Source organism: Ceratotherium simum, chromosome 35 (genome assembly GCF_057802395.1).
Source record: "Ceratotherium simum simum isolate JZ-2026a chromosome 35, ASM5780239v1, whole genome shotgun sequence".
Classification (NCBI taxonomy): Eukaryota; Metazoa; Chordata; class Mammalia; order Perissodactyla; family Rhinocerotidae; genus Ceratotherium; species Ceratotherium simum.
In genome coordinates, this window is record NC_141934.1 from 30,372,410 (window position 1) to 30,395,443 (window position 23,034).

The 23,034-nt window shown below is 48.5% G+C and overlaps 1 protein-coding gene across 5 annotated transcripts in view; it reads left to right on the forward strand.

Moving 5' to 3' along the window:
• Window positions 1-23,034, forward strand: part of ADGRD1 (adhesion G protein-coupled receptor D1) — a 161,018-nt gene that overhangs the window by 14,624 nt on the left and 123,360 nt on the right. For all 5 annotated transcript variants that reach the window (XR_015549832.1, XM_087423472.1, XM_087423473.1 and 2 more), the window contains 5 exons: window positions 42-164; window positions 13,835-14,014; window positions 16,473-16,727; window positions 20,585-20,649; window positions 21,425-21,580. Coding sequence is in view for 4 of the 5 variants with exons in the window: in XM_087423472.1 (XP_087279598.1) it covers window positions 42-164; window positions 13,835-14,014; window positions 16,473-16,727; window positions 20,585-20,649; window positions 21,425-21,580 (779 nt within the window). In the remaining variant the exon portion in view is untranslated. The remainder of the gene's footprint in view (window positions 1-41; window positions 165-13,834; window positions 14,015-16,472; window positions 16,728-20,584; window positions 20,650-21,424; window positions 21,581-23,034) is intronic.

Below are 23,034 nucleotides of genomic sequence, written 5' to 3' on the forward strand. Positions count from 1 at the left end.
TAAGATTATTAACGTACCATGTTGTCATGCTTCTCACTTAGATATTGTAGAAGGAAAGGTCAACAAAGGCATTTACCTCAAAGAGGAAAAAGGAGTCACGCTTCTCTATTACGGACGGTACAAAACCTCGTGCATCAGTAACCCAGCCCAGTGTGGCCCTGAGGGTGAGTGAGCGCCATTCGTGTTCTTTTTAATGCGTTTCATTGTCAGGTGGCACCTGCCCCTCTGGACAGTGGCAGACTTGATGTGAAGTTCTCGTCAGGTGCAGAACGCGTGTAAACGCCATACACGGGTTTGGGGGAAGGGAAGGGATGGGGTGCCTAGATGCAGGCACCTAGAATTCTAACGAGAGACTTGTTCTGGAGACTGAGAATTAAAACACTGTCTCACAGAGATGTGAGAGCAAAATATTTAATCTTGTAAAGCAAAAAAAAAAAAAAAACAACTCTCTAGAAAGCAGACACAGCGCTGTCACATGGGACTTGGAGGGGACCGTGGTGTGTGTGGGAAGTAAATTGATGGTGTGGCGCGCTCGGCGTTATTTCTGGCTCCAGGGTGTTGATGATGGGTCCGGGCAGGGCAGCCTTTTAAGGCCGGTGCCATGGCTTTGCTTCCTTCGCAGCCGTTGAGCCTGGGGGGCGGTGGAGAGAGCTGTCCCAGCCGGTGTTTGCAGGCCTGTGGTTGGAATAAAACCACGGACAAAACATATGTATGCAAAGAGAAGTTAGGAGTCTATTCCTTTCTTTTTTTTTTCCTGTGAAAAGTAACCTGCGTCCTAGTATCTGAGCTTCAGACAATGGACATCTGGGCCACATTTCAGAACCTTCTGGGAAATTGTTCTCTGTCATCCAAATCAGCTTCAAGCCTTCCAGTTCCACTATTGTAGGCAAAATGATAATTTTTATTTCTAGGAAAAAAAAAGGAGTTTCACACAAGCCTTTCTGAAAGTTCTAAGGGGTTTTGGACATCCTTGTCAAAATATCACGGTGACGAATTCATTGTACACTTCTGGGACTTACGGACCACATCCCAGGAAAAATAAACAAAAGCTTAGCATGGCAAAAACATGTGGGAGGATACGTTTTGGGCTTTTCAGAACCCAGAGTCTTGAGAAACGTGTTTTGAGGTCCAAAACCACGGCCAGGTTTACAAAGCCGTTGTTTGAGCTGTCCCCGAGTTCAAACTGTCCTATAAACACACTAGACTTGTTTACTTCTCTAAATTGAAAACAACCCCGCCTCAGCTGCAGGGACTGAGCGAACCAGGAGGGCAGTGGTGCTCGGCCTCGCCCCTTCCCTGCCTCGGGTCAGGGAGGCTGTGGAGTTTCAGTGTGGTTTTCACTCCAGTCTCTGGGGAACGCCTCTCTTCGGGGGAAAGGTGTCTCTACAGATTCAGCTATGGACTGGAGTTTATTTCAGGTGGGATACGAATGGCGTAGGTCCAGGGATTCCAATGACTGGGGACTATCCCGGATTACTAGCCTTTGGGGGTGACAGCGATAGGCCCAGTGGGGGGGCATGGCTATTGGAAATCGGACCTACTGAAAAGTTCTACCTGAACTCCGAGATCACAAACTGGAGGCCTCTGCGTGGCTTCTGCCCTGTGGCTGTGTTTGGTTTGGCAGGCATGGAGTTAAAAATTTTTAATTAGCTACCACCATTGAAAGATAGAAACATTTCCCATAAAAATATGGATTTCCAGTTTCTCTCGAGAAAACCCCCCTGCCCCCTCATTGGGTGGAGCAACGGTGGTGGCCCCTGCAGAATGGACGTTGTCCTTTCAGGTCAGCGTGGACGTCCCCACCCTTCCAATCATGGAGCCAGTGGGGACACAATGCACCTGCATAGCTTGGGCACCTGGGCCAGATGGCCAGCGTTCCAGTCTCATTTCTTATCCTTTCTGCAGTGACCTTGGACCACCACTTACCCTCGGAGTCCAAGTTCCTCATCTGTAAAAGGGGTCAATAAAAGTGCCTTCCTCGTGCAGTTGTTATGAAGACTAAAAGAGCTAACACCAGGTTGGCCCAGCTATTGAGAGGCCACGTGGGTTGATAACCCCTCTGTGCGTGTCTCCAAACTTCTCTTCTTTCACTAGGGTTTTTGTCCTAATGAGAACACCAGTTGGCCCGCTTTGAGACTGACCCTCTGACAGGGGCTGACATGGTGGGACTAATCGCAATAATGACCCACAATTCTTAATGGCTTACCTAATTGATATTCTAATCCCATTACATGTATTAACTCCCCACATCCTCAGAAAAACGAGACCTACAAGAGCTTCGGGTGGGAGCAAGAGCTGTGAACTCTGGCTTCATGGCCTGCTCTGCTAACAGCTTCTTGGGTGTCGTAGCTAACTGGAGTCTTGTAAGATATTTTTCACGTGGCCATTTTCTTTACAGTACGGCTAGGTTTAAAATGAAGCTGGGAACCTTAAATGAACCTTGGCTCCCTGGGATGGGGCTGGCGTGAGGCTTACTGCAGACATGGAGGGAGGCTGGGTATTTCTCAGTCTGCCCTGCTCTGTCTAGATCTCAGCTTCGTGAAGTGACAGGGCCACCGAGCATGCGTGACATGATTAGGACAACTGCATGCATTTACCAGTTTTGATTACCATATCCTTTGTTCCAGCGGGTTTCCCTGGGGCCTAACTGAGCTTGTATTTCTGAGTCCAAGAAGAACAGGATGTGAACCGGGAAGGTCTGTCCAGCATTTTCCAAATTAAGGTCCAGGTAGCAGATGAAGTATGTGAGATGATTTCAGGTGGCACTTGGAGCAATTAAAAAATTAATGGTTATATTTTTATTTTAACACAAATAGCTCATCAGAAATGTGTTTTCATAGATATTATTTAGGATAAGACTTCAGTAAGTGATAAGCTTTAAAAACGGATTGACTTGATAACGTTTCATAATAATAATATTGGTGGTATTCATATATGTTGAAAATTGTGAGGGATTAAAATGTGGGAAACATTGAATTATCCTTTTCAGATGCATCGGTCTACCCCACTTCTACATTTTTTTTGGTGGTGATGGTGGGCACAAACTTATAACCCATTATTTAAAAAATAAAACCAGCATTTAAATAAAGACAGAAATGCTCCCCATCCCCAGTCCAACAGGTCAACTGTTTTCATATTTCTTAGCTCTAAATTCTCTTATGGTCTCTCTTCATATTTTCAGCTGATTTTTTTGAAAAGAATGTTTTAGGAGACAAATTTGGAGTTGGAGATTTTCAGAAAAGAATAAAACACCTGAGCAATAGCTGTCCCCCTCTCTGAGTCCTCAGATAGAAAACGGAATCTTCTTTCTCGGCCAGACCGCCCGCTCCAAGCTCTCCCACCAATGTCCTGCCTCTCCCAGAGCTTTCCTCCACCGGCTTTTCCACCTTCCTTCCTTCCTGTGAGCTGACTGTGGGTCTTGCCTTTTGGCACATGGTTCCTTCTGGGGAAGTTTTCTCACAGACACTGGGTGCAAATGCAGGAAGCTTTTGAGAGCAAAAGGCTCTTTAGATGATCGGCCATTCTTGAAGGTTAACACAGTCAATTTTCCTTAAATACCGAGGTGTCTGTCCTTCAACTCCTACGACCAGTGAGCACAAAGTGGGGAAACTCAAAGTAGGAAGGACCCCTCCCTGGAATGTTCTAGCACCTTCTTCACTCACCTGGTGGACCTTGAGGGCTCAGCTCCAGTGTTACTCTTGCAAGGAAGAGCTCCAGACCAGGGGAGTTCCTCTGTCTGCTCTCGCAGCAACCTGTTCCTTTCCTCTCTGCACCTGCGCCGTCCATGATGACCTGCATGTGGTCATCTGTCTTCCCTACGTGGCCTTTCGCTCTGTGAGGGCAGGGACGAGTCTGTCCTGGGCATTGCTGTGTTTTGGGGGATGAAAATCAGCATTGTGGATGCTTATTACATATCTATTGAACTGATCCATCTAGTCTATCTTTCTGAAGCTTAGATCCCTTGGGATGCTTCCCCATCGAGGGTCTGATGGGCCCCTCGCCATTCCTAAAGGGGCCCAACCCATGTTTGCACCCCTCTGACGTTTAGAAAGTGATTTCTGATGTTGGACTAAATTCTCTCGTGAGTAACTTCCACCCACTACTTCTCATTCAGGTTCGACTCTGAGTCTCCTTGGCTCCTCTTGGAAAGACAGCCTTCCTGCTTTACTCGCTGGCTTTGCCTTTCCTCCTCTGTACAGCCCCTCTGTTGTCCCTCTTGTGCGTGGGAACTTCCCCTGCGTATAAGCACTGAGAAGGCTGCTAATGCTCTGTAGCAGTAGCTGGAAAATCTCATTATTCACATTCCCTTTTCCTCAGCTTTGATATGACTTTTTTACCCTTTGCATTAGGTTACTAAATTCAAAAAGCTATCAACAAAATGTTAACAAATTTTCAGGATTGAGTGTCAGGATAGAAATTTCCAGAGGGGTCTGGTGGATACAGGCCAGGCATGGATCCAACTGCTGTCTTTCTCCGATGACCCGAGGTGACAGGGACCTTGGAAAGTCTGGTGGAGCAGATGGCCTCAGAGAAGTATTCATTCAGCGTGCTCATTTTACAGATGGGGAAACTGAGGCCCAGAGGGGAGCAAGACATGTCTAGAACTACACAGTGACTCAACGCAGTGTCTCTCAAAATACCATTTACACACCAGGTGCAGTGGAGTCAGCTGCAGAGATTGCTAAAAACGGAAGTTCACAGGCTCCAACCCAGGCCCTCCTGACTGCAAACCTCTGTGGACGAGGCCTGGGAATCTGTGTTTTTAGCCAGGCCCTCCAGGTGACCCTCACGGACCGTATCTCAAAACTGGCCGAGGCAGACTCTGTCCCACAAATGTGTTTTGTTTGGGGGTGTTATGTTGGTCCTCTCAGTTTTTATACTTTAACTTTAGCTTTCTAACTTCTTTTCAGCAGGATGGGTGGATCCAAATATCCTAGCTCACTATGTTTCCAGAAACAGAGCCTCTCACAGTGCTTTAAACGGTTTTTTAAAAATTAATATCCAATTCATATGTGGGAAAATTTCATAAAAATAAAATCTATTCCTCTGATTTCTCTTAAAAACCAGAAAATCCAGCAATATTCCTTGCCCACAGGCGTGGTTGGTTAGGGTCAAGGGGTGACTGTTCCCTTTGGAGAGGTCCCATAGTCTCCACGTTCTGTAGTCTCCACCACTCTCTATGGCCTCACTTTCGGAGACTGAAGGGCGGCTGCCACTAGCCATGATGGCTTGCATTGTGCTGTCTTAAAGAGCAGTGAGAAGAGAAAAGGGAAAAATTTCTTATACCCATGTTTTCTATCAGATGGGAGAGGGAAAGAGAGTCCTTCAGCACCAGATGTTTCAAGAAGAGATTGGAGAGAACTTTTTGGGAGTGGGTGGAAATGAATATTTGATATACAAAAGGCTTGATCTGCAAAACAGCGTGTGTGTGCATGTTGACTGCCTTCGGGAAACAGCATGGTTGTCTTGCTCACAGATGCGGTTCTCCTGGCTAGTTGGGCTTTGAGTTTATTGCCTCTGTCATGAGACACATTGTCCCTTTGTGTCTCGAGTATCTCTCCCCCCACATTTCATATAGCACATGTTCTCCTACCATTTCAACCTCAAATATGGCTGAAGATGGAAATGCACCCAGTGTCTTTTTCTGTTATCCAGATTCTCCATCACTATCACCTTCAGCTCCTCTTCTCTCCAAATTTTGCTCTTTGCTGTATCATTTCTCCCACCTTATTTGGTTGTTACTTCCTCATCCTCTAATCATGGAACTGGAAAAAAAAAAAATCTAAGGATATAATGTTGAAGCTTCACCGTCTTCATAGCTCCTCTTTGTCAAGTCAAAATCAGATGTCGTTAGGGAAGGTAATTTACTCTGGGCTGTGGACTTGATAGCTTTTAACTTTTCTACTTTAAGAGTAAGGTCTCTTGTATTCACAGTCAACCCTATATAGCCTAACTTTGTGCTCCTCAGTTGTTCTGTGATTTTTAGGATGAATAAGAAAGTTTTCTGAACCATCCTCTTTGTGTTTTTCGGCTCCTGGCTCTCCACAGTATTGACAATGGATAATAGTAGATCACTTGAAAATTGTACCGAGGAAGCTTGTTCAGCCAGACATAACTGTATCCTCACAGTGCTAGTGTGAGGACGTTACAATGGCACGTCATCCCCTCAACTCAACTTATGAAACACAGACTGTCAGGACAGCGAGGCAGGATGGTGTTTATGCCAAAGAATAAGTCCAAGGCCGGGTTATTTACTTTAATTGGTTCAGGTTGAATGATGTAATTATCTACATTTCCAATAATGGTAGGATGTTTTTTAAGACTAGTGATTCTTCAATTTTACTCACTTTTAAACCTCTTTTGTAATTTTTTACCATATACACATACCACCTGAACTATTATAATACTCAGTATTTTTCTTTAAATTTTACCCACTTAGATTTAATTGAAAGGGAAACTTTATATCACTCTTATGAATCAAAGACCAATAATAATTCCCATAAGTAGGAGGCACCTGTGTTACTGAATTCTGCCTGGATATCTTTGACCGCCGAAGGCTAAATTTGAGATGTGGCATTTCTTGTTAAAATGGGGATTAGCAATTGTAGCTTATGTACAAACGGACTTTCTCCTGTTGCAAGCAGAAGAACTGAAAGACAACTGAGAAAGGAATAAGCTTCTCACACTACGAGTCGTGTTATATAAAGGTGTGTCTGTATGCTAAAACTCTCTGGTAAGACGTGTCCAAGACCCTAGGGTGTGGAATTACCGATTCATAAAAATACGTAGGTAGAAATCGTCGGATCAACCAGTACTCTGCTGAAATGTGGGAGGAGAGATTATATTTTAGTGTCTTACAAAATCAGAGTTTGGGACCTAAGGCAGCAGCCTTGCTGGTCGACTGCCGCTCGGCATCTGGAGCTTTTCTCACGTCAGCCAGAAAGCCCACGTCTCCCAGCCTCGTCTCCTCCCGGCCTGAGCTCTTCTGGATGCACCTGGCAGGTGGTCACCCCGCGGAGCCCTGCACACTCCCTGCTCTTCTCTGGCACAGCGGCCTCGCTGCATGGAAAACCCACTTAGAACCCTACCGTTGGGAGATGCCCTTGACATCCTCTACTCATTTTACAAAGAAAGAAACCAAGGTCCCAATTCTGGGAAGCCTCTCCTAACCAAAAACTGGGAGAACATCCATCTTCCATGCCTGAGATGTGCTGGAAAATGGGAGGTTGAACCAGCCAGTTCAGATTAAAGGCCTTCCCAACCTAGCTAAGTCTCCTCTTTTTCTTCTAAAAACCCTTTTATTTAGAAATAATTGTAGATTAACATGCACTTGTAAAAGGTAAGACAAAGAGATCCCACGTACCCTTTACCCATTCTGCAGAGGTGGCTGAATTAAGGATCTTGAGGGGGGAGTAAGCTGTACCATGTGTGTGGGCCCAGTGTCATCACAGGGTTCTTTGAAGGGAGGCAGAAACGCAGAGTCAGAGAGAGATTTGAGGATGGCTTTGAACATGGAGGAAGGGCCATGAGCCCAGGAATACAGCGCCTCTAGAAGCTGGACAAGGGAAGGAACGAGTTCTCCCTGGAGCCTCCCGAGGGAATGCGGCCCCCACCTTGATGTGGGTCCAGAGTCTGCTCCCCTGAGGACCGTGAGAGACGAGTCTGTGGTTGCACGGCAGTCAGCATGTGCGAGGATTTGTCGCTGCAGCCGTGGGAAACCAGTGCGGAGGGGCGGGCTCCTCTGTCCCTTTATCCCCGTCATGGTTGGCAGGCCGGACTCGCTCCCGGCCTGCACCCACCACCCGCCTGGTTTTCTGCTTCTCTTTCCCCTTCCTCACCACATCTGGCCACAAAACTGATCTTGAGTCGGTTCCTTAAATCCGAGTAACACCCATTCCCCTTCCCATCTCAGTTCCCAAGTGACTGGCTCTGGGAAGCCTCTCCTGACCTCCAGGTGGGACAGCGCCTGGTCAGGTACCTTACGGCCCACGTGTCCCCTCCTTAACACTCATCACAGTTGTCGCTGTAGGACTCCTTGTGACCGCTGCCCTGCGCAATAGTGAGTCGCAGCGGCCTGGGGACCTTGGATCTCTTCACCTTTCTGCCTCCAGACCCTCACTCATAGGTGGTCATCGGCCACTAAATAAACGTATGTTGAAGAATGAATGAATAAATGAATGAATGAGGGTGTTGCCATGGACTGAATGTTTGTGTCCCCCCAAACTTGTGTGTCAAAACCCTGTCCCTAGAGTGATGGTGTTTAGGCGGGGCCTTTGAGAGGTGACAAGGATCAGATGAGGTTGTGAGGGTGGGGCCCCATGATGGGATTAACACTCTCATACGAAGAGAAGACGGGGGCTCTCTGTGCGCACGCACCAAGGAAGACCACGTGAGGACATAACCAGGAGAGGAGTTCTCACCAGGAACCTGACCAGGCTGGCACCCGATCACAGACTTCTAGGCTCAGAACGGTGAGGCATAAAGATCTATTGTTCAAGCCACCGGTCTGCGCATCCTGTTACAGCAGCCCGAGCTGACTGAGACGGGTGTTAGCCAAGCCCAGACCTTAGCCCTGAAATGAAGTTGATGGCACTGGTTTTTGATGCCCTCAGTTTCCCATTCTAGAACCCTCTTGAGACTGCTCTTCCGGCTGTGGGTAATTCTCACGGAAACTTGCTTTCAGCTGGCTGTCATGGTGACAAGCTATGGATAAGCTCCTCTCCTCTCATGTCATGGTGTTGTAGGTGGACACGTGTCTCACAGAGGCCGAGGGCTACCCCTGCCTGCAACCACGTAGATTTGTAAGCAGAAGAGGATGGAGAGTCTCCTTGTTCTCCCTCCTGGATGTGCATACCCTCCTCAGAACCCTCTACCCCGTAGTAGGCAGGCAGGAAGGAGGGAGCCAAGTGCACCTCCTTGTGGTGGCCTTTGGGGGGACGTGGGGTCAGGAAGGGAGCTCATCCTCTGGTGATTGCCCAATGTCAGCTGAAGAGCTGTAAGCAACAGAAACTCAACTCAGCTTGGCTTAGGCAAAAAGGGGAGTTTATTGGCTCATGGACCTGAATGGCTTCAGGTAAGATTGTGTTTGGTCATCTCTTGCTGTGCAACAAACATGTCCCAAATTTAGCAGCGCAATTGAGTATCGTCTTTCAAGTTCTGCAGGCTGACTGGACTAAGCCAGGCAGTTCTCGGGTGGGGCTTTCAGCAGCTGCAGTCCCAGCGGCCAAGACTGGAGTCATTTGAAGGCTCACCTGTGCAGGATGCCCAAGATGGCTTTCTTCACTCACCTTCTGGCCCCTCTGTGCTCCTCTGGGTGGTTTCTTTCTCCAACAGCATAGCCTGGACTTCTTCCACGTTGGCGTAGGGCTCCCAGAGGCAGAAGGCAGAGGCTGCTGGACAATAAATGACTGCGCCTGGAACTTGGCCAATGTCACTTCTGCTGTCCCTCTTGGTCAAGTCAGGCAGAGGGCAGATGGAGGAATTGGTTCTGGTCTTGATGAAGAGTGGGCAAGGTCACGGCATGAAAGTAGAGAGGATGGGAGATATTGTGGCTTCTTTGGGAAGTACAATCTGCCACAGGCTGGGTCCAAGTGTTCAAATCATGTCCTCAGAACTTTGTGTCTCTCCATTGCTCTGGCTCCATTCTCAAGAAGGCTTCCCAGGTGTGAGAGCCACGGTGGTCCAGAAGCTGCGGGTTGCCGTTTGATCAGCTGAGCCTGGACCATCAGTGTGATTGCTGTTGGCCCAGCCAGGGTTAGCCTGGGGTGAGTGGTCAGCCCCTCCTGAAACAGAGGAAATGAGAACGGAAGGCTGGTCCTCCCAGGGAAGGTGGGGCTCCTGGTGTGGGAGGAAGGATGCCTGGCATCGATAACCCCTGCAGGTGGCCCTGCCCTCTCTGACTTGCTCCTCCTTGGTCCACCTTGAATCAGGAAGATGCAGGAGACGGTGCTGAGGCTGTGGGCTGGGAAGAGCTGCTCTCCCACCATGAAAGCTTCCCGCTCACCCCTGCAGCTGCCTCCCCGCCCACCACAGAGACAGAGAGGACAGCGCAGCAACGAGACTGCCTCGCTTGGCCCCGGTCTTTATAGTGCATTTTTTTCCCTCTCTGGAATTCTTGCAAATCTTTTTTGTCTAATTCAGTGAATGAGCCCTCCCCCAAACAACACTGTCTCCCAGGGAAGGGTACTACAGCACAGTGATTACACGTGCAGGCTCCAGAGCCAGACCGCCTGGTTCAAATCCTGACTCTGTCACTAGCTGTGTGGCTTTGGACAAGTTACTTTACCTCTCTGTGCTTTGGTTTTCTCACCTGTAAAATGGGGACAATAATGATACCTACCTTGTAGGGTCATTGGGAGGATTAAAAGAATTAATACGTGTAAAATCTTAGACCAGGCAGCCTTGCTCATTGCAAGTTCTCAGTAAATGCCAGGAATCATGCTTTTCTTTATAAAGTCTTCTTTATAGAGTAAGGAAATTAATTTCCTAACTGTTAAATGTATTACAAATATTTTTCTCCTGGATTGTCATTTGTCTTTTGACTTTGTTATGGTAAATTTTTTGCCTGGCAGAATTTTATAATATTTATGCACTCAAATTTATCCATCTTTTCTTGTGACATCTGGATGCTTTTCTTTTCTTTTTTTGTCTTGTTGAGAAAGACCTTTTCTCACTTTATTTTTTGGATGGATTAGGATTTACTGCTCATAAGAAGAAAAAGTATCCCATTGGTTTGTCAATATTGTGATTATTTCTTTTTCCTTCAGATTTTTTCTTCTTTGTATTAATGATCCCAAGTGCATGAAGCAAAGTTTCTGAAAATGCTGATATTAGAAGGTTCATTGTGAGTCTTTTAAGACTCTAAGAAGATGTAAACTGACATTTAAATATAAACTATTCCCCAGGTGGAAGCAATTATTTTGCAGGTTGAATTAATGAAAATGAAAAGCTTGACTTATAAACACCACTGTTTGCCTTCCATCTCCCCTTACCTAACACCAAATTGAAGGTTTTATTTTTACTTTTCTTCCTGGACAGAAAGACACTTGGCCAGGACAGGATGGAGTGGAAGGAATTTTTAAACACGAAAGTGTTTGGAAAAAACTGACTTCCATGAATCCTACTGGGAATTTGTTTCATAACCAAAGTTTCACAACGCACTGTGTTGGTTTCCCTGTGAAATTGGTTGTTTCTGAGAGTGGAGAGCACAGCGGGAGGGCTGGGGGGTTTATTCTGGATGCTGGGCCACCATGGCGCACAGCAGACAGGAGTGGTGGGGACGATCCAGCCTTTGAGTCCCCTCAATTGGCCACCTGTACAGGGAGTGGGCTCGGGAGAAGGACAGTACAGGAGCATCCTTCTGTTGTGGTGACCCACACCACAGGGCACTTGCGAGGACTTTTTGCTTTCCTCAGTGGCCCTAAGAACATAGCCCCTGTGACTTGGGATTTGACTCTGGAGCCTCACAGAGCTCAAGAAAGGTCCAGACCCCTTCCATTGTTTTGAGTTTCCTCTCATATTAAAAAAAAATGGAGCCAGCCCTGGTGGCCTAGTGGTTAAAGTTCGGTGTACTGCTTTGGTGGCCCGGGGTTCAATTCCCGGGCACAGAACCACACTACCCGTCTGTCAGTAGCCATGTTTTGGTGGCGGCTCACGTAGAAGAACTGGAAGGACTTACAACTAGAGTATACAGCTATGTACTGCGGCTTTGGGGAGGAAAGAAAAAAATGGAGAAATTCCACACCAGGTTTATAAAATTATGCTATGTTTTACATGCTTATATTAATCATTTTAGGGCTTTGAAGCCACAAAAGTATAATGTAATGTAATTGTCACAGTTATATTGTCACAAGACATTTGAACAACTTGTAACAAATATGTGGATTCATAAGGCATTACAGTAGGATGGTTGGTGATGGGACACAAGTTTATACTTGATGACAAATGTCTTCTTCTAATTCAGTGACTCTCTAAGACTGTGTCCATAATCACATTTGAAGATAAGGTCCAAAATCTAAATTTGGTGCCATTTATATAAATAAGGCCCAGGGCAAACGGCCCTCCACCTCTCCCCGCCCCCCCATCGTGGGCCTGTTCTGATCCGCTCCGGGCACCTCTCCCAGCAACACTGAAGCTCTCTCACCACGGGGCCCGGGCCAGGTTAGGAGGGCGGAGGCAGCTGGATTTATTTCCAGCTTTCACATACTGAGTCCAGGCAGGTTGCTGGCTTAACACACACACACGTGTGTGCACGCGTTCTTATACACACAAAGGCACACGCAATTTACTCACATGCAAAGAAAGGGTAAATGTGAGTGGAATCGGAGAGGCAGAACTGAGGCAATGGGCTCCAAAGGGATGAGGAGCAGCCTAAAATCCAGCCGTGCCTCCAGGCAGGTCTGGTCATTGTCGTCCCTCACTGAGGAGCCAGACACCAGGCCTGCAGGGTGATCGTGGGGCGGGGTCAGAGCTGGCCTGTTCTTCACCCTCCCTCTGCTTCCAGGGACGGAGACACATCAGCCACAGGCCAGCTCGATCATGCTGACGTTTGAGCCAGACCGTGTGTCCACATGGAGCACCACCCTTGCCCCAGTGCGGGGCTGGGCTCAGGGCTTATTAAGAATCTGCAGGCTGGGTGTCTCAAAAGAAACTTTAGCTGCCGGGGCCTCTGTGCGCCCCACTCTTCCTCTGTTGGAAATGAAGTCGTAGATATCAAAACCCTTAAACGTAGGCTTCCTGTTTGACTAGAAATTCCCTGCTGGGAATTTATCCTAAAGGCATATGATCTGAGATGTGCAAAAAGGTTAAGCTTCCAATTGTGTTGGAAAATAAAAAGTTGAAGGAAACCTTAAGACCTGGCAACAGGGAGTTGTTGTTTAAAGAAAAAGTATGGTACCTGTTTAGAATGTGACACTGCAGACATAAAAAATGACGACATAAAAGTGTATTTATGGACATCGGAGGAAGTTCATGATGTAGTAAGTTTTTAAAAAATGTGGTTTATAAACCAGTATGCATGAGTTGGTTCCTTCCTTTGTAAAATATACCGATAGAAGCGGTTTTGGAAGGAGCTTCTGTAAGGACGCCTCAGTACGAGGAAGAAAAACAGAACAGTGTCTGTTACTTACATTTGCAGAATGGTGTACGTTATTTACATTTGTGGGCTCTGGGGTCAGACTGCTCGAGTTTGAATCTAATCTTAATCAGTCACTAGTTTAGTGACCTTGGGCGTACTGGCCTGAGTTTCTTCACCTGCATGCTGGGGATGATAACAGGGTTTCTGTAATATTTAAGAGGAGATAATTCATTTAAAACTCCTGGAAAAGTGCCTGGTACTTAGTGAGCTCTTTATAAACATTACCTATTATTATTGTCTATATTTTCTGACTTGAACATACATTGTCTCTAGAATGAGAAAAAAATTGCTTTTTATTTATTTATTTTGTTTTTTTTAAACAGTTTTATTTATTTATTTATTTATTTAATTTTTTTGTGAGGAAGATCAGCCCTGAGCTAACATCTATTGCCAATCCTCCTCCTTTTTTTCCCCAAAGCCCCAGTAGACAGTTGTATGTCATAGCTGCACATCTTTCTAGTTGCTGTATGTGGGACACGGCCTCAGCATGGCCGGAGAAGTGGTGCGTCGGTGCGCACCCGGGATCCGAACCCGGGCCGCCAGTAGCAGAGCGCACGCACTTAACCGCTAAGCCACGGGGCCCGCCCCCAAAATTGCTTTTTTAATGAAAAATAAAGAACAAAGAGAACAGCCTGCGTCTGAGAACTGGAGTCCCTCTGCTTGTCACTGATAATGACCCAGCGCCTTCCCTTTCCTCAGGGGTCACGTTTTCTTTCTTCTGGAAGACACAAGGAGAGCAGTCCAGACCGATCCCTTCTGCTTACGGCGGACAGGTCATCTCCGACGGGTTCAAAGTCTGCTCCAGCGGCGGCAGGGGCTCGGTGGAGCTGTACACGCGGGACAATTCCATGACGTGGGAGGCCTCCTTCAGCCCTCCAGGTGAGGCGCCTTCCCCGCGGTCCGCGGGAGAGGCCAGAGGAGCGAGGCCCGCCTGACGGCGGGAGCTGACGGACCAACAGAGAGAGGCGCTCACGGCCCTGTGGCATCCTGGTGTCCGAGCGCCCTTCTTGAGGGGGTGGCTGGGGGAGACACTGGAAAGGGCTAGAGCGCCTCCGGGGCTGAGACGGCTCAGCAAGGCGGGTAAGAGCCCAGGTCACGCAGCCGGACGCCTGGGTTCCACCCGACCACAGACTGACTGTGTGACCGCATCGGGGTACTTGATGCGTGCGCCTCGGGTTCTGCACCTGCGCAGTGGAGACGCCTAGCAGTGCGCTCACAGCTGGGGACCAATGGAGTATCGTGTGCACGGGGCTGGCTGTTTCTCCCGCGCCCTCTCCTTCTTCTTCTGCCTCCTCCTGTCACCCTTGTTCTCCTCCTCCCTTCCCCTGTCCTCCCCCTCCCCATCTTTCTTCTCCTTCTCCTTTTTGCTGCTGTAGACTGGAAAATGTTTGAAGTACGATGTGCACAAGCTTTCGGAAAAGAGAGGCTGGGGGTTGAGGGGAGAAGGTGGCTGGAGGAGAGGAGTGTGGAGCGCTGGGCAGGACACAGGACACGCTTCCCAGGAGGGGCTCTGGGGCAAGCGGGGAGAGGACCGGCACGTGCAGGTGTGGCTGCGTTTCCAGGTGGGAGTGGTGAGGCCAGCGTGGTTCTGTCTGGGGTTCCTGCTTTCTCTGGGGTGTCGGGTGATCGGTTGGCCCCCCGGGCAGGAGGTCAGAGGTGTGGGGCAGGAAGCTGGGGGGCTGGGGAGGTCTGCAGTGGAAACAGGAGGAGGCTGAGAGACAACGGGGACCCAGAGGGTCTCGGGCAGCACTGAGGGGCCCCAGTGAAGGCGGGAGACTCAGAAGAGAAGTGCGGAGGTGGAGGGGGCAGGATGAAGGCCCACAATGGTTTCCAACAGGAGGAAATGACATCTTTGACATATTTAAGGAAAATTCATTTTCTGGCCCATTTAAAGGCGGCTGCGTGTCTCCCTTGTTAAAATACATGGACTCTGGAGCCAACCGCGTGGGTCAAGCCCCTCTCTGTACCGTGCTGGCTGTGTGAGCCCGGTGCCTTACCCGCTCTGTGATTCAGTGTCCTCAGTCGTGATGTGAGGATGGTCACAGTGTTATGTCATAGAGTGACGGTGAGAATTGAGTTAACACACACGAAGAGCCTGGAATGTGGTGCGCGGTGAACCCTGAATGTGCCTGCCTTCTTCTGTGGGTGCTGCGTGCCGGGACCAGGCTCGTCTCTCCACTTCTGTAAGAGTGAAGAATTTAGTGCATTTACGGTTTGAGGGAATCCTGCCTATTTGCCTTCTCTGATCCCCAAGGCTGGGACTAATCTTTGCCTCTGCCCCCCCGAACTGCCTGGACCTGGTTCACGGGTCTTATCAGGTTCTACCTGCTCTCAGTTTCTTATGTACGAGTCTAATCTCCATGCCCCTTGGGGCTGACACAGCCTCAGGCACGTAGTAAGTTTCCTGAACATGAAGTCAGCGGAATTCTGCCTGTTTTTCTACCCAGGGAAGTGGGGAGAACTGTAAACATTTCTGCCTGGCAATATTCTTTTTATTTGTTCATCGAAGGGATTTGTTATTCTTGCTTTAAACTCAAGGGCCATGAAACTTTGGACCTATTTGGGATCCGAGTCCTCTCCAGAGACTCAAAATTAGAAAGTTTCGCAACCCTGAGCAAGAAGCCCTGATGTCATTGTTGTGGTTTAAGACGACTGCCCGGCACGAGAGCGGCACGAGACCATGCGTGTCCAGAAAGGGCAGCCGCGTGCCTTCCCGCAGCAGGTCCATCAGGGTGTCTTAACAAAACACTTGAAAACAAAGTGGGTTCCTTTGTGGGGCACGCCTTGAGAGTCTGATGAAGATTCTTTTTCTTGGCAGACAGGGTTCTCATGCCAGAGAGGCGAGTAACCACAAAAGCTCATTGATGGAGGCTCCCGAATGAGCCAGGAGATGGTCTTGCCTGCCACAGTGCCACCACGCTGGTTAATGTCACTTGCTCCTGGTCAAAGCAGAGGTTGATGCGGTATCCTGTGGACCTCAGACAGCTTTTACTGACCTGCACTGTGGTGGCCTAGGCAGGAGTAAAAAGAATATTTTTGGACACATTATGACTATTAGTTATTATTCTATTTTAATTTAACATAGCAAAGGGTCTAATTTAAAATAACAAAGGGTTTCTTTGAGCTGCTTTTGGAATTTGGGGGATGGGGGTAATTTCTTTCTGGTGCTCCAAAGGACAGAAGAAAGTCAGATCTATATTATGACCTGTAATAGGACCCACCAAGGTTGACAGTGACCAGTCATCTTAAGAAAGAGGGCTGTGCTTAAAAACTGGAATAAATGCATGGGGAGCTCATTTGCACAGCACTCAGAATGGTGACCTTTGCTCTTTCCCAGGCCCCTACTGGACTCATGTCCTGTTTACGTGGAAATCCAAGGAGGGTCTGAAAGTCTACGTCAATGGGACTCTGAGCACCTCCGACCCAAGTGGAAAAGTGTCTCATGCCTACGGGGAGCCCAACGTCAACCTTGTGATAGGGTCCGAGCAGGACCCGACCAAGCGCTATGAGAATGGAGCTTTTGACGAGTTCATCATCTGGGAGCGGGCCCTGACTCCAGAGGAGATTACGATGTACTTCACAGCGGCCGTCGGTCAGTGAGAGGGTGAGGGGCTGTGGGCGGGTGTGACGTCTGTTTCTAGGAGGCACCTTCGTATCCACCTCCCCTTCCCAGCATTCCTCTTCTCCCCTCTCTCCCAATACAGCAGTCAGCACTGCAGGCTGAGACGTGTCCTCATGAATTTTACAGACACAGTCATTTTCCTAGAACACCTGTTCCCTAAGATGGAGGAATGGACAACTTAGCAGAGACACAGTGAGATTAATATCCTCCTGCTGGTCACCCGGGGGTTTTCGATGTGGGTGTGATGGATGATCAGAGAAAGCTTTGAGAAGCAAATATTCCAGATCCACTAGTGCATTTGATCAACAAATGTTTACTGAGTGCCTCCCGCACGCCAGACTCACTGTGGGCCCTCGGAGAGCCCCAAGGCCACCCCCTTCCTGCTCAGCACAGAGCAGTTGTTCAGATCAGGGACCTGAGGGACCTGGGTTCAAATCTTCACTCAACCACAATGAGCCATGGGACTTGGGAAGTCGCTTTTTTTAATTGAGGTAAAATTCATACATCATAAGCTTAACCATTTTAAAGTGTGCAATTTGGTGGTACTTACTGTGTCCACAATGTTGTGCATCCATCACCTCCAGTTTTAAAACATTCTTATCACCCCAAAAAGAAACCCAGCACCCATGAGCAGTCACCCCCCATCCCCGCGTCCCCCTGCCCCCAGCAACCACTGATTTACTTTCTGTCTCTATGGATTTACCTATTCCGGATAGTCCATATCAATGGAATCATGTAACATTGGGACCCTTTGCGTCTTAATCTCTCCAAATCACAGTTTTCTCCTCTGTAAAATGAAGGAAAATCACACTGCCCTGTCCTGGGGGTGCTGTGAAGACTGAACATGACAAGGGTGAGGACCGTTAGCACGAGGCCTGCACATGGCAGGTTTTCAATACATTTTCGCTGTTTTAAAATTAGTATTTACATTTCCTTCACAATTCCATTTTCATTCTGCCCACAAGTGAATGCTCTGTTTCTTTATTTTTACTTGAAATAATCTGCTGAATAATGAGAGTCCCCACGTAGGCACCTCGTAAACATTTCCTGGCTGGCTGCTGCGCTGGCACCAGAGCCGCAGGGGGAGTTCAGGACGGGAGGTGGAAGGCTCGGGCTCTGAACCCCGGCCTGCACGGGCTCAGGCTCTGACACGGAGTCCCTCAGCTGTGAGGAGCCTAGTGATCGTGTGACAAAAAACCCAGCTAAAAATGACTTAAGCCAAGAAGGGAATTTTTTTTATCTCGCACAATGGAAACAATAAGGGAGAATCTGCTTCAGAACTGGTTTGATCCAGGAGCTCAAATGATGCAACTAGGAATCTATTTCTGACTCTGTCCTTCGAGTTAGCTTTCTTGTGGTGCCAGGTTGGCTGCCCTTCCCTCCGGGGTTACGTCCTCATCCTCCGGCAACCTCAGCAGAAAACAGGGAGCTTCTCTTTTCTGTCAGCTCCTTCGACAGGGCTGGCCACGACTCTTACTGGCCCAAATGGATCCCTGTGTTTCCCTTGAGCCACTTACTGTGGCCGGGGGTGTAGACTACGCTGATGGGCTTAAGCCTGGGTCACACTCCACCCTGAAATGGCAGTGGGGTCAGCCTCGTCCAGAGTACATGGAGAGGGGACGTCCCAAAGGATGCCAGGAGGCTGGTCTTGAAGTAGGGGAGGAGCCGCCGTGCACGCAGAAACAGCCCACGTCCATCGCAGCCTTGGCATTTCCATCTGTCACCGAGAGAGCGGAATTCCTCCCTTTCACAGAAGGGCCATAAGGACAAAATATGGTGTCCTTTAGAAGAAAAAAGGGTATCAGTCTACTGCGTTTTAGTGCCTAGGAGTCAGAGAATGGTCTCTGAGACCAAGATGTCATCCGTATTTGTGTCATTGAAAGCCTCCAGCAGATCCTGCCTTCCTGATGGGTTCCTGTTTTAGTAACACTGGAGAAAGGTGTTGCTGTTTCTTGTTCTTGTAGCTGTCACAGCAAACCCTTGTCACTAGGACAACTCTGGGCTCAGGGATGCGGAGCGTCGTCCTCCCCACGGTGCAGCGATTCAGGAAGGCTCAGCTACTGAATCGCGTGTGTGCAGTTCACCTCGCCCTCCATGCTCAGTGAAGATGATGTCCGTTCTTTGGGTATTCAGGAGAGGTGTTCTGTTAACATTTCTGCATCCTGAGAGCGCATGCCCTGCACCTTTGCTGACCCAGAACAGGACCCATCAGAATCCCGTGTCACTTGGGGATTTGGTTCTGAAGACGGTGCATGATGTAAAGCACGCATAGGAAAAATGACCCGGGAAGTCCCCTGGAAGGCCCTGGGGCTCCACGTCCCGTTGCTCAGTTAGTCTCACTCCACGGGTTAGGGCAACTGTGTGCAGACAGACAAATGGGGTGCCATCCAGCCTGCTCTCAGACCCGGCCGGGGCCCCAATGGGCTGTGTCCACAGGAGGAGGGAGAACCTGTTCTGGGCATAGAGATCTGTCTGCACATGAATATGTGTGCTGGAACAGCACGTGCCCAGGGGGCGTTTCTCTGAGTGACCTGTCCAGGAGGGTGCCCTCTTCTAACCCCACTAGCTAGAGCAGGCCTATTTTCTGACCTGTCTGTCCAGATGTGGGACCTTTTCTAATTCCCACAAAGACAGCATTGATCACCTATCACCCTGGCCGGGTTTTGCCCCAGCCTACGATGGGTGGCCCTCTTCTGTAGAGGACCAGAGGAAGTAGGCGGCTGTGTCAGAGTCACCTGATTGGAAAGCGTTTATCTTTGAACACAAGAAGCACACTCAGCACAGCTGGATGCTCACACGGTGAGAGTCACTTGGGAACGAGACCGACCAAGGACACAGCAGATTCTCATTTCTCATCTTGGTCTCATGTGGCAGGGTGGCCGGACTCACTTTTATCATCCTTTGCTTTATTTTGTGGATTTACATAAGTTAAACGTGAGTTTGGTGTGACTCCTGTGTAACCCCTGGCACTTGAGGAATGACTGTCACCCTGACTTGGGAACAGAGTGTTCGGGGCTCCAGTTCTCCCAACTGTGTCACATCTTCTGCATCCACCAGCTACCAGCTCCCCCACCCACCCAACTAATGGGTCAGTTCCTCCTGGGCTAACTAGGGGTGAGGAGGTCATTCCTCAGGTCACCCCGAGCAACCCTGAGGGATTTAGTGTCTGGGTAAGTCTATCCTCATCGAGGGTAAAGTCTAAGATCAGAAATAGCTGGTGGCAAACAGGCGGAGAGCAGCAAACCATGGCTTAATCTTTGGTCTTTGGTATCTTCATTATTCCATATTCATTATTCATAATTAACCAAGTGGAGTCTTGAAGAGAAAGAATAACTAGAATCCTCAGGGTGGGAGGGGCCCAGGAGGATAGCCCCCCACTTCCCTGGGGTCCCCTCTCACGTCGTCTCTCCAGGAGGGAAGTCCCTCATCTCCTGTTTGTCCTCACCCCGTGACGAACAGCACCCTGCGTTTCTTCTCTAACTAGTCCAGATGCATTTGAAGTCTGTTTCTTTTGGTTCTTTCTTGTTTGAAATCGGTCAAAGCTTGTATAAAATCATCTTTTTATATGATGACCTGCAGCAAGGAGGTTCAAAGGCAATTTAGGATATAAATGGAAAAATAATTTGACCTGGGAAAATCCCTCCAATCTCCCCATTAAACTGATTTATTAGCCCTTTATCGTTCCAGCAACATTCTTACCTGAAACATTCTCAGGCTCTCTGAGATGCGTCTGAAGCTGGTCGAGTTTTGGGCAAGGACAGGCCTTCCTTAGGGGAAAGAGGTGATCCTGTTTCAGTCCTTCATTAAGCATTACTCTTTTTTTCCAGGAAAGCATGTTTTGTTGTCTTCAACCCCAGCAGGCTTCCTCACGACAGCCACGGCAGACCCCATGGTGAGCAGACGCCTTTATCTGTTGCCCCCTCTCGTCGACGTCTTTTTGCTGGGACTGAGTGCCAGGAGAGGTGAAACTCCGTCAGACGGTCTGGCTCCTCTTGCTGGCCGTATAATGTCTGGGAAGAAACCATAAATGGAGGAGAAACTCAGTTTGGTGCTAATTCTTGACGCTAAGGGTGGCTGAAGAAAAGATCCTCTGCCTCGTAGCCTGTAACTCGGTGCCTAAAAGGAGTGAACAAGGCGGCTTAGGGACAGAGGGGCACCGAGACGGCTTCCTGGGGCGGTGGGCACAGTGTGGGGAGCGCAAGCAGAAGTTGGCCTGCACGCTCGGCGTCTCTTTGTGCCCTGTCTTCCCATGTTTGAGGAAAGCCTCAATTCCTATAGGAAACGTCCCCCCATAGGAAACAGGAAACGGAATTAGTGTTTGTAATCAAACCGCGTTCCTCACGTGGGAACTTGAACGTAACAGTGAGCGCACAGACTCTTGGACCGTCTGCCTGGGTTCCAATCCCAGTGCTGCCGCTGATTTCTGTGTCAGCCTCTCCGTGCTTGGTTTCATCGACCAAACGGGTCCATATTTCCTGAGGCGGTTGTGAGGGTGAAGTGTTAATAGATGTAAAATAGTCACAAAAGGGCCGGGTTCCCGGTAGGTGCTACTGTCATTGCGTGTCATTGTGGAATAAGAAGCGTTAGGCCGAGAGGACGCGGTGAACGCGTGTACAATATCGTGGCTTCAGTTCTCAGCAGCAACTCACGTGGCTGATTTCTCTTAGGTGCCCACCGACGCCTACCATCCCATCATAACCAACTTGACAGAGGAGAGGAAAAACTTCCAGAGTGCTGGAATTGTACTGACTTACCTTCAGAACGTGTCCCTCAGCTTACCCAATAAATCCCTCTCGGGGGAGACGGCGCTGAACCTCACCGAGGTAAAGCTCTTTGATTTGTGCCTGGTGGGCTGGGGAGGGCCACCTGCTGGCCCGTGGCCCACAGGTGTGTTTTGTTTGACCTACACAGAGTTTTTAAAATACGAGGAACTTTTAGATAAAAATCTGGATTTCAGGTTTCTCCTGAACAACCAGATGGTGTGGCCACTCCAGCCGGCTCCACACAGCTCAGTGGTGCCTCCTTCAGACGAGACACAAGTCTTCATTTCATTTTCCCAACACCCACCGGCCTGGCCTGTCTCCACATCTGCCTGGCCCCCGAAGGCATTTGGGTTTGCAACTCCTGGTCTGCACTCTGCTGCTTTCCTTGGCAACAGGGCCAAGATGGAGTTGGGTCACATGGTGTGAGCCCAACCACTGGTCCTCTGGAGTGGCCCTGTGTGGAGGCACCTGCCTCCGGGTGTCCTGGAGAGGAATCATACAGGTTACCCCAATCCCACGATCTCTGATTTAATGGTAAATACAAATCCCTGGCATCCATTATCCAATCTGCCACCATGTCCTGGCTTCTCGCCACTAGCAGCTGGAAGGGAAAATGCCAAGAGGTTGTTTCCTGTGCTGGGTGATAAGGTGGCCCCTAGCCACGTGAGACTCTTGCGCACTTGGACTGTGACTAGTCCACACCAAGAGGTGCTGTGAGTGTAAAATACATACAAATTAATAATTTTTACACTGGTTACATGTTGAGATGATAGTATTTTAAATACATTGGGCTAAGTAAAATATATTATTAAAATTAATTTCACTTCTTTTCTTTGTTCTTTTTAAAATATGACCACTAGAAAATGTAAAATTACAAGTGTGCCTGGCATCATATTTCCACTCAACTGAACTGCTCTAGGTCAGGAGTCAGCAAACTACGGCCCTCAGGCCAAATCTGGCCCACTGCCTGTTTTTATAAATAAAGTTTTATTGGAATATGCTTGCTTGTTCGTTTACATATTGTCTCTGGCTGCTTTTGCACTCCGGTGGCGGAGTTGAGTGTTTGTGATAGAACAGTATGGCTTGTAAAGCCTGAACTCTTTATTAGGGTACACTTTAAAAGGAATTGCTGACCCCTGCTCTAGATTGTAAAGTGCCCACTAGACTTCAAGCTCACTGAGGGCAGGGAGAGGGACTGTTTTGTTCATCCTTGATTCTTAAGGCCTTGCACTATAGAGTCTTAGTAAGTATTTATCAAATAAACATAAATGAAAGAGTGAGGTGTTTTGATGATGTATTATCTAAATATTTAGTGTCTAAAAGTGTGAGGAAGAATGTGATCTTTCTGGAGATGACAGTTTGGTGGAAATATGGGAGGTTTAGATCAGGCTCTAAGTTTAATTCTGGTGTCTATAGTAGGAGACAAACAGTTAAAAGCCTGTATGAGCCATGTAAATGAGTGAAACAGACCAAGTGTGAGGCAATAGGGAGTGGTGAGGACCAGGGTGAACTGG